Here is a 12,083-nt window from a genome sequence, read left to right on the forward strand (position 1 = left end):
ATAGGGTTGAGGTAGGATTAGGATTTAGTTGAGGGTTAGTAGCATGTAATTATGCATAATTTACTGTTATTGCTATGGTAAGTACATGTAACATATGTAACAAGGACACTAAAATAAAGTGTTACCTCAAGGTAATATGGTAAATATGGTTATTTGTACTTGTGAACATGTGTAGTAGCCTATGGCTTGCATAGTCTAATTATATGTTTAGTCTAGCCAGGGTATTTTTACTGATTAACATTAAGAGTTGTGCTCTTTTTTGTGTGTAAGTATGCAAGCATATTTCAATGCATAATTAGATGCAATATACATTAGCTCTAAATACTGAGCAATATTATGTGTCAGTAGTATGAAAGGAAAAAATAATTTCAGAACATGTCTAATCATGATGAATATGGTAATCATAGCAAGCTATCACCATCTGTGACCGGTAATATACAGTATTGTCCGGAGACTCACACAAAATAGCCTATTTAAAGATACAAAGAAGTGAAATAATTTGTTCAGATTATCAGCATACCAAAAACTCATTACCTGGCCGTACTGCAAAGGTAATGTAAATTTCAAGACGAGAGAGAGAGAGAGAGAGAGAGAGAGAGAGAGAGAGAGAGAGAGAGAGAGAGATTTGATCCTCCTCCTCATCATCACCTGGCTCGGATGTTTGTCTTCTTCGGTCCTCCTTAACTCAGTGCACTACAGCATTCAGACTATAGCAGCTTCACAAGAAACTGAACTCGATACTGTACTGTACTGTGCTGTACACACACACACACACACACACACACTGCAACTGAAGAGCAACAAGGCATTTCAGGCAGCAGCAGCGGGTATTTTCCACATGCACATTAAACGGCTGACAGCAAGTGCCGGACGCCAAAGTGTGTCTCGTCTTTAGGACATTTGTGGACTAGCAGCGACTTCTCTGGTTTCTGCCTTTGGTTTCTTTCATAAATCGATTGTGTGGAGAATATGAAGATGTCTCCCCCAGACCGGAGGAAATACGCGCGAGATCTGGCGCTGGAGATCGCCATCAGACTCCTGCTCTTCGGAGTTTTCGTGTAAGTACACTATACCTGCATTTGGCTCAATATAATACTGTATTATTAAGATAGTGGAAAATACGACGCGCTAGTTTACACATGAGTTAACTAACCAAGAAAACCTTCCAATATTTGAAAATTAATATTCAAAATATAAACACAGCCGCATATCACGATATATAAGACTGATAGATCAACATCATCCTTTCCCAGGTTTAAAGTTTTGATAGGTTATCAAATGTATTTTAAATAAACCATAATGCCACTATAATGTATTTTTAAAAAAAGTATTTTTAATGCATTATAATGTTGTTCTTATAAATAATTATACTCACACACAGTTATATCTTAGTATTTTGGCTGTTCTTAATTAGGCTATAATATTCTTAACCATGAATGGGTTAAGTGTTATAGGCTAAGTTAAGTTACAATTATTTATAAAATAAAAAATGTAAGTGATTACAATTTATAAGATATTGAATGCATTATAATGACTGTAGCCTTCAAGTGTTACCAGGGAGATTGAGGTTTCTGGAAATGCATGATGCAAAGGCAAGCACCGTCACAACATGCAGAAAGAGCAAGAAGATGAGGAATTGTGTCTATAGGAGACAGTCTTACGCTCAGTGCAAACAGGTTGCTGGAGTACAAGTTCATTCAAGGATTTTTGATGGGAAATATACAAGCAAGCAACGCACTTTTTAAATGAATTTATAAGGCTGTGTAATTATAAGAACTGAGCTGATGTGCGAATGAGATGACTTACTGTGATAATATGGTATGATAATTATGAGAATAATAATGGAATTAGATGTTTGGAGGGACATAAAGCCCGAGACTTTGGCTAGATGTCCTAATCTCCTGCCATGCTAAATAATTCTGTTTCTAGAAAACTGTACTGCCAGCTCACATAAATATAATCAGCCATGCTTTTCATTTTAATCTATGATTTGATTGAAATCACTGCAGATGTCCAAATGTCCAGATAAGCTTAAGCAATGTGTGCATGTGTGCATGCTGAAATTTATTGTGATGTTCCAATTTGAAGAGGAAAGTTTGGAAGTGCTTGTGTCTATAGTGGGGGAACAAACGTGATGTTTTAGTCCTGAGGAAAGCTGGCTTTATACAGTTAGGACTAGGAGCTCGAAATTGTCTTGAACGAGGAAACGTCACACAGAAATATCACACATATCATGGAATGACAGCAGAAAAAAGGTAAATGTTCCAGGGTTGAATAAAGAGCTTCTTGACTGGCAAATGTTGATGATGATTGTACAGTAGTGTTTATTAAACAAGCATTACTATAACTAAATGCATGACTCATTCTGCAACATTTATGCTATGGGCATTATAACAAAAAAATGTTTTTAACCCAAGCTATCTCTAGAAACCAGAAAATCATTTGACACTCAAGTTTGTGGCAAGTGCCACTCACATTTTCTTCACAAGTTTTCACTGTTGTGAATTGACATTCAGTTTTGACACTGACAGTAACATTCTTCATATCACATATAAAATATAGTAAACTTGAGTTAGCATGTTTATATGATACTTGTTCTCTTTCCTGGCACTTGATTATTTAATAACTGCCAGGTGTTGTCTGTTGCAACAAGAATCCATTGAAACCCCTCATTGTCTTCACAATATGAGTCCATTACTAGCAAAGCTGGCCTCCAAGCACAACATCTGCTGCCTGTCAGCGATTCCTCGACTGGCCCAGATCTGATGTGCCCTGAGATATCAGCCATCAGGAGATGACCTGCCTTCTGAATGCTGATCACAAGATATCATGTTCATAGTGAAGCTCAGTTGCGAGAACCCCCCCCCCCCCCCCACAAAAAAACCTTTTTTTGTAAAAAAAGAGAAAGCAAGCTACATATTAAAGCATATTTTAAAGGGATAGTTCAACTAAAATGGAAAATTCTGTCTTCATTTTCACCTGTAGGACTGTTTTATTCGGTGGAACAGAGGATGATATGCATGCCTCTTCATTGTTTTTTTTTTCTTATTTTTGTCCCCACAATGAGGTCATTGCATGGGATCCAATGTTGTTTTGGACAATTTTAACCAAATGGACATAACATTTTTGGGTGAACAGTCAATTGAAGTTTGCAAAACTTAAAAAGTGTTGACATGAAATTGGGGGGTAGACACTCCATAAAAAATGACCTAAATTAATAAATTTAGGTGGATTCTGTGAGATGAAATAATATTTTATGACTTGAACAAAACCGGCTAATTTGAATGTTACGATTTTTAGCTTACCAATTTTTCGCTATACTGTTATAGTTATATACATACTTTGACTTTGATAAATTTGAATAGATATCAGCTTATCTCATGAACCTGGAATATTCTTGTTGACTCCTGATATTGCATATTTAGAGGCCTACAGCGCAGATGCACTGACCTCGATAAAATACTTCCCAATAAGGTTGGAACTTCAGTTTGTTCTTTACAGAGAACCCCTCTTACACTATTTAAAGTTTCAATTTGACTAGGTTGAAAATCATTTGAAGCAGTCTGTACATGATTTACTAAATAGGCTCTGCTGTGTGAATAACAATAAAAATCGTTAAGACAACTAAAATTGTCTCATATTTAAACATCCATCCTTCAATCTATCCATCCAACTTACCCGATACCAGTTCATCTAATGTAGTGTGATGGGGAGCACTGGAGCATATCCTAGCATATCTTAGACTGAAGGCAGGGAAACACCCTGGCTAGTCTTTGGCCCTGTTTACACCTGGTATTAAGATGCGTTTTGATCCGATCACAAGTGAACGACACTAAATACATGTGTAAATGAGGTCTTAAATGTTATAAGCTTGTTCACTTTCCACCACTTCTAGAGTTAGTCGACAGCGCAAATCAACCGGATTGCTTTCGTAGTAGATAAACAACAATATTTTCATTTACATAAACATAAAAGGTAGTGTTTATGTGTAAATTGCGTGAGCTTAGTGAAAATTATAAATATTTCCCGGTCAATCTTGTTGCTATGATACATTTCAGGGAATGAGTTTTATTCAGTGAAAACTATATGACTAATTTATTTTCTTCAAACTATTGCAATTTTCCTTAAGTGGTTCTTTTGGGGTTAAGTTGACATAGTGCCCCGCAGGTAAAAGGTCTTGTGATTGTGCCAATTTTGCAGCGTAATATCTGATCAATAAAGTTTGATACAAAAGAAAAAATTCTATCCTAAATAAGTTTTATGGCATTAATGGTATGTGTATTTTATTTACTTTGGGCTTTGATCACCATATCAAGAAGACAAGGGTCCTGTAATAACATGTGAATAACATCCACGTTCCCTGGCACTGATGAACACCAATCATAACTGGACTAAAATGCCCTGATTAAATTATTTGTCTCTCCCTATTGCTGGAAATCGTGTTTACTTCAATAACAATTTAATATAAGTGATTTAGTTGGGTGTATGGCAGATATAAATTATCTTATGAAAAGATGCACTGTTGTTGGTCTGAAACTAATAAGAACCTTATTATGCATCATGATTAAAAAAAATGGTAACCTAAAACTGATCACATCTAAATTAACTATAAAATAAAAATGTATTTAATATTGCAAAATCAGCCTAAATACATACATCTCTACAAACAAAATATTTTTTTATGGGTTAAGGAAAGGTAACAATTGCAGGTTACCACTTTTTACAGTGTATAATGCAACTTAGAAACTGTACTAACGGCAAGGAAAGGGTCTCTGGAAAGAGATTTAAAGGCGTCCTATTATGCTTTCTCATCTTTAGCTATTGTGTAATGTTGCTGTTAGAGCATAAAAAGATCTGCAAGGTTACAAAGCTCGAAGTCTACTCCAAAGGGAGATATTTTATTTAACAGAATCCACTGTTCAAGAACTACAACGAACAACTCATTTGGACTTCAGAATCTTATGAAGTCACAATATTACTCATTTAATAATCAGCACCCACGGGATACACAAAAAAGCGGACGAGGCCTGGTTGAGCTGCACTAGAGAAGATGAAGACTGTTGCTTCTATGTCGTAGAGACGCTTTTTTCCCTAGCCATCTTCTGAAGGCGGACAAACTTAGAGTGGTAAAACTTTTTTTTTAACACTGTGCCTGAACATTGTAGCCCTATCTGTGTGCGGCACATTTTATGTAGAACAGCTTGTTTTCTGTTGCTTTTGTAAGCTCTCGCGTTTGTAAGGCGGTTCACCGCTCCTTAGGAAAATTAACCATGGTTTTGTTACCGATTACTGTTTGTATTACCTTAGTTTTACGATAAATATCACGATTAAATGGTGGATAACATAGTATTTAAAATGTATAAGAAAATTACAAAAAACATACCACTCTGCAAAGTCCGGTGCATGTTCTTCATGATCCTCTTGTTCATTAACATTGTCAGGGTCTGAATCGGGCTCAAATTGCTTTGAAATTGACACCATCCTTATGCATAGTTACACTAGAGAAGAACTTGCGGTTATGGAGGGGAGGGACATTTCTCAAACACCGGTAGCCAATCACAGCACATCTCGTATTTCAGAAGGAGGGGCTTCATCGAAACAGGACCTAGACAGCTTGTTCGAGACAGACTGGGGAAAGAGGTGCTGTAATATTGTAAAATATGTGACAAACAATGCACTTTTTTGAACAATAAAGCATTAAAACATTCTAGTACACCCCAAAAACTAAATCAAGACTTTGTAAAAGGGCATAATAGGACCTATTTAATGTTTTGATCTACTAGAGCATCAAATGAGGCCTGAAGGAGCAGAAAGTCCGTAATCTGGAACATGCAGACACCTAGAAGTAAATGTTTGCTTGCTGGAGCTTGAGTGTAGACGTGTCTGTACGTCTTCTGCCTCTATGGACCAGAGACTCAATACTTTATCAACACTGAGCTTAGTTGTATCTGTTAACACACACAATATAGTCTCAGAGGACTCTAAGGAGTGTGTATTGAAAGGGCACATTTATCCCTTTCCTATGAGTAGGAAATTGCAATCTGGCTTTATTTTAGATTAAATTGTTGAATGTTCGCTGGTTCCCGCCTCTTTCTTTCCTGATCCTTTAACTGAATTACAAATTCACTGCATTATTTACTCCCCAAACCACCACCAGATTACTGTACCTTTAGCTATGTTCTGAACACATCGAGTCCACACATTACGGAAAAAGATTGAACTGTCATGCTTGCATTCATTTGTATGTTAAAAGCTGCATTTGTGGAAACTGTTGTACTGAAAATAGCTGTCATTAAGAATACTTATTTCTCTGAATAAGTATGAAGTGGATGTGTTGCAGTTTACATACATCTTAAGGTTTACAAACATAGCAATGAATGGATTTGGATGGATATTTGTGCCCTCAAACAACAAGCCCAAAAACACTGTTGATGATGGTTTAGTTAAAATTGCAGAAAATAACAATTCTTTGGTCACAATATGACATAACGTCGCTTTAGTCACCACAGTGTCAATCATCAAAATTTCAGAAGTGAATTGTTTTGCGTACACACAGAATGATAATTTGGGAAACTCACTTTTTGTTTGTTCTGTGAATTGAGAAAAAGCTGACTGGCTCCATTTTTAATAAATGACATTTGGTCCCATTAACAGAACTGAATAATGGGTCTGCAAGGCTGGGTATTCCAGTGTTCACATCATCCATCAAGGATAGAACATTCTGGACTTGCTTCTTTTAGTGCAATCAATCTGACATTGATGCGCCACCTTCAGTTTTTTTTAGATCATCAATGCTATTTCACAGGGTGTCCAAGCGCTCGTTGTGTCGCACATCGTCTGGTTGGTCATGTGGTGCCGTCATGTTTCTCTAACAGCTTTCACAGTTTCTTTATTCAAAGACGTTATTCAACACCCTAAGACTTATTTTGTATCTCTAATACTATATTGTTGTATTATTATTTACTGTAAACCTTTTATCTTTTTTGTTTCTGGATTCTCCAAGAATACATCAAGCCATTATCTTTTCTTGCTGGTTAGCTAGTCTGTTTCTCATTTACTAGCTCCACTCTTTTTCTTTCTTTTTTGTAAAGGATCCTTACATTAAATGTATAGTTTATGAAATCTAACTTGGCATTTATTAAAGTGCAAATGAGACATAAACAGGTTTTGTTTTCTCTAAGGCTTTTCCAAAATGAAATCTCAACAAGAGACAGATTCATGCTCCGAGACAAACATGAGAGGTAGCATTTACATTGTCGCTAGGGGTAGACACAGAAAATGAAGAGAAATTAATGACTCTATCAGGACAGCTTTTTAATTTAGACAACTTAGAACCACAATACAATGTAATATTGAAATAATTATTCAACCCCACACCACAAAAGTGTGATTTTACTTTTGAAACATGGCAGAAAAAGGCATTTTGGACAAATGTTTTCCAGTGAATAAAAGTATGAGTTGGTGTGCTGTTTATATTTCTGTTCCATAATTATCCCGTTGCTTTAAAAGAATCCATGCTGTTGGGCTATTTTTTTTCATGAAAAATATCATTACATTTAAAAAAAAAAAATTTTGAATTGTGTGGTATCTGTTGTAAATATGTAGCAATATTATTAACGTCATTTTGATATGGGATATGAATCTTGGGGGGTGGAAATGAAAATCATTAATCAAAGTGCCTGTGTATACAGTAGTGTGTCAGTGCAGGATTTAAAAAAAGGCCTCTTGATATGCTTTGACAGATACAATTTTCTTTCCTTTGTTTTTAGTTGAAGCAAGAAGTTTGTGTGGAACGTATTGAATAACTTGGCCTATTTGAATTAACCTGCAGTCCGGGGGGCAGGTGTCCTGCAGACTTTAGTACCAATCCCAATTTAACCAACATGTGCATAATTTGCAAGTAATTAGGCTTGTTTGAGATGCCTCACATTGAAAATAATATAAAAATAAATAATGTAATATGTGCATTTAAGAAGGACAGACACCACTTCTCATAGAAGACGGGCATAGCAGGATTCATGTTTATGTGATGATTTGCTCTTATTGAATCGTGGTCGTATCTCTCTATTAGTGTTACTCGATCTTAGTGCTGCATTTAATACTATCAACCACAACATTCTTTTGAATAGACTCAAACATTTTGTTGGCATTAGTGGAATTGCATTGGTATGGTTCAAATCATACTTATCTGACCATTACCAGTAAATGAAGAGATGTCATATCAATCACAAGTTCAGTATGGAGTACCACAAGGCTCAGTACTTGGACCGTTGCTGTTCGCTCTGTACATGCAAGCCTTAGGAGATATTATTAGGAAGCATGGCATTAGTTTTCACTGTTATGCTGATGATTTTCAGCTCTATATTTCTTTGCGTCCTATCGAAACATACCAATTCATAAAATTTACGGAATGCATAGTTGATCATGAAAAATGTGATGATTTTGAATTGTGTGGTATCTGTTTTAAATATATAGCAATATTATTCAAAGTTCCTGTGTGTATACAGTAGTGTGTCAGTGCAGCATTTAAAAGAAGTCCTCTTGATATAGTATATATATATTGCTTATATAAGAAATTTCACATGCAAAATCCAGTCATTTCAAATAGGAATCCACTTGTTCGGGAGATTTCAGTTTTCAGTCATGTTCAAGTTGGTAATGCTAATTCACTGAATGACCAACAGAAAGCTGCTTGGTTTAAAAGTGACTTTGGTGTGAGCTGTGCTTTATACATCACTACATTATTGACAATGGACAATGGATCTTTTTTGCCTGTGAAATTTTGCTGAAATGTCTCTAATGTGACCATATACCTTTAGAGACAGTATCCATGCAAAATCCTTGGTGGTTGAGTGGCTGTTTTGTCACATCTAAAAGTGTCACTGTTGGGATGCTTTAGTTTCTACTCTCATATTCTCAGGTCCACACCAGTGTGTGTTTCAAATAGAGCAAACCACGGGAGACTGTTTTGCTTGCTGCCAATTCCACACAAAAAAACTCAAACGTGTAGGATCAAAGCTTGTCCAGAAGCTGTTCAGGTCAGATATTTTATTGTATTTTTCCCAGCACAGCACTTGAAGAGAAGCAGAGAGAGATGTATCTCAGAACAAATAGCATAAATCACCACATTGAACAGCGGATATGAGAAGGTTGATAAATTTCTGGAGCACCAACCGTCTAACCCGCTGTCTGTATTAGTTTCTATCACATCTGACAACTACATGCTCACTGAAGAGGATATCTCATGTGTAAAAGATGTTTTCAAGGCGTTGAAGCTGAAGAAAGATGCTCACTGTCAGAGGAGGCCATCTCCACAATGTATTTAATTGCTCCATAACATGCTCAACTCATCCAGGTCCCAAATAACTACACTGATCAGACATCAGGAGATAAAGGTCATCACTGAGGATCTCAGGAAAAGTTGCAGTGCAGGAGACGAGTCTTCTTTACAGCTGCTGCTCTTGACCTGCATTTACTATAAAAAAGGACTGTTATGTGTTTCCAAAGAGGAGAGAGATGTAAGAGTGGTTTCTAAGGCTGAATCTGTTTTTACTTTATTAATGTTAAGAAAGTGTATCATTAATGCAGATTTAAATCTGTCACTCCGTCATTACGATATAATGAAATAATGCAAGGCTTTTGTGTGATTATTAGACCTGATTATTCACTCATCCACTCATTTCAACTAATGAAATTCTGATGAATATCTTGGGAACTGTTTTCAGTATAAGTGAATGAGGACTGCAGCTTACAAAAATTTGTTCTAAGAAATGTTTCCTAATGTTCATATTAAGTTATTAAAACGTTATTTCTGAATTTTCACTGAATGTTCAAAACCTCAATTTTTCTAAAAAAAAGTTTTTCTTGGTTTCTTGGTTATGCAAATGTTAAAGGGACATTGTGTAGGAATTTCTCCCATCTAGTAGTGTAATTGTATTTTGCATTCAAATGAATTGTGCTCTCCAGCGCCTCGCTTTTTCAAATGCGTGCTGCATCTACGGTAGCTGTTATGTACCATAAAGCTATGACAGGATGTCTTCTAATAGCATTTCGTCGAGTTTTCCTTCGGGTGAACAGGATTGTTATTTCAAACAAACTGCAACTTGACACAACGAACAAACGAACGTTACAGTATGAATAATAACAGTGCAATGCAGCCTTTTAAACGTGCCGGGGCCGTGAAGCGCCTCTCAGTGCTCTGCTCCTCCGTTTCTGCTGCTTTCAGTCACGTGACGCTGGCTCTGAATGAAGACGCGTTGTGGAAACGCGTAGGCCTAGTACTTTTTGACCCTCTCTGCTATTATAGTTTTTCAAGATGGCGGAACGACATGGAAGCCTCCGTGAACCTACCCGTCACATGTATATAAAGATAATAAATTCTTCGTTTACAAGGATAAGTTAGATAATTGGCATAGGTATTTGTACACCATTGAAGACATATTTATGAATAAAAATAATGATTTTAGATAATAAAATACCTAAAAAACTACACATAGTCCCTTTAAGGAAACATTTCATGTGATCATTTTGCAACATTATGGGATACATTTGAATGTTCTTTGAACATTTTCAGAAAAAAAAATACCTTCCATGAACAATAAATAATGTTGTAGTGCTAACGATTTGAAAACATTATTAAAGACCAGAAACTTTGAACAAACATTATATTAATGTTCCTGGAAGAATGATTGTTCATAACTTTGAGAGAACCTTTCCAGTGTAACATACGCTCTCCATCTGCCCGTCTTTAACAGTCCAGTCATCTAGTGAAAAACTACATTTCCCAGCATCCCTCCTGTTCATCACCTGCACTCTCTCAGCCATCACCCACACCTGTTCCCTATCAGCACTCTCATCTGCACCAGGATAATAGCACACACCTCACATGCTGCCTCCCAATTTGTGCTTCTCCATCCACAATAGTATTTGAAATTAGAATTAGTTTGTCCCAAATCATAGTATGTTGAAATGAGAATTCCAGAGATGGACTACGGTTTCCAGTCAGAATCTGAAGTGCTGGTCCATGCACACTCTAACAGCTGATATTGCCCACAACCCGTTGTAGGTTCGATGAGGATTGGATTAGAACTACACAAACTAATAAAAAAGTGTTAAAAAACTACAAACATGGCGGATGTGGGAGTCCAACGGTTAAGTGGAGAGGTTTAGATAAAGTGTTTAGAGTGATTAACAACCAGTATCTAACCTGACGAAAATATATTTATTCAATGTTATCCACATTATATTTCATCTGCAACAGCATTGTGAACTTTTATAGAGATGCGTTTGGTCATTAACTTTTAAATGGATCATTATGGAAACACATGAGGAGAGTCTCTGCATGAAAGACTCAAGACTGGCAGATCCACGTTCTACAACATCTCTCTCTGAAAATAGGAAATATTATTAAATTGAATGTGGAGGATTTTAACTGTGACAAGATGATCGACAGGGCAGTTTAAACAGTGACAGAATACATGTAACTAAGCGGTCCGTTAAAGACGCAATTATGACGAAGTACGCCCCAAAACTTGTCTACTCTTCTGCTAAACACTCAATGTATTATTCCTCACACAAACAGTACATACTTTTAGGGCATAGTATAAGTAGGTGAATTGGGACTCAGCAACGGTCACTCTTTGTCTGATCTCAACTACGGTCTACTATTTACCAGCTCTACTTACCTATTGGATCTCCTAGTGATTCTCCAGTGATCTCTTGTAAGATGCTCTTTGGAATATTATAGATCTTATATACATATTATATATCTGTCTACTCACCATAATCCTGTGAAGAGGTGAAGAAGTGTGTGCTCCCTCTACTATCGTTGCTCCACTGTCACCCAGGTAAAGGAAACGAGACTCAGTTAGTTCATATTCCTCTGCTCATCATTATTCTGACTGTGCCATTAGAGGTTTTCCATGACACTGAATGTTAGCCAAAATTGTGAACATTCCCTGTTATCCCCGGCATGATTTTGGGCTCTCCCAGACAAAAAGATTTCTGTGGTCGTGGCTCCTAAACGGTGGTCCTACATCGTACACTGAGAGAGGTTTAAAGATGGCTGTTGTCACTTTCTTGCG

The 12,083-nt window shown here is 36.6% G+C and overlaps 1 protein-coding gene across 1 annotated transcript in view; it reads left to right on the forward strand.

Annotated features, from left to right (window-relative positions):
* The first annotated feature begins 682 nt into the window (after window positions 1-682).
* The window catches only part of plpp4 (phospholipid phosphatase 4), a 132,937-nt gene continuing 121,536 nt past the window's right edge, over window positions 683-12,083 (forward strand). The window contains exon 1 of the mRNA XM_077223937.1: window positions 683-1,058. Coding sequence (XP_077080052.1) covers window positions 970-1,058 — 89 coding nt within the window. The 5' untranslated portion in view covers window positions 683-969. The remainder of the gene's footprint in view (window positions 1,059-12,083) is intronic.

This window comes from Siphateles boraxobius, unplaced genomic scaffold, assembly GCF_051911475.1.
Source record: "Siphateles boraxobius isolate OS27281-9 unplaced genomic scaffold, OSU_SipBor_1 122, whole genome shotgun sequence".
NCBI classification, from domain to species: Eukaryota; Metazoa; Chordata; class Actinopteri; order Cypriniformes; family Leuciscidae; genus Siphateles; species Siphateles boraxobius.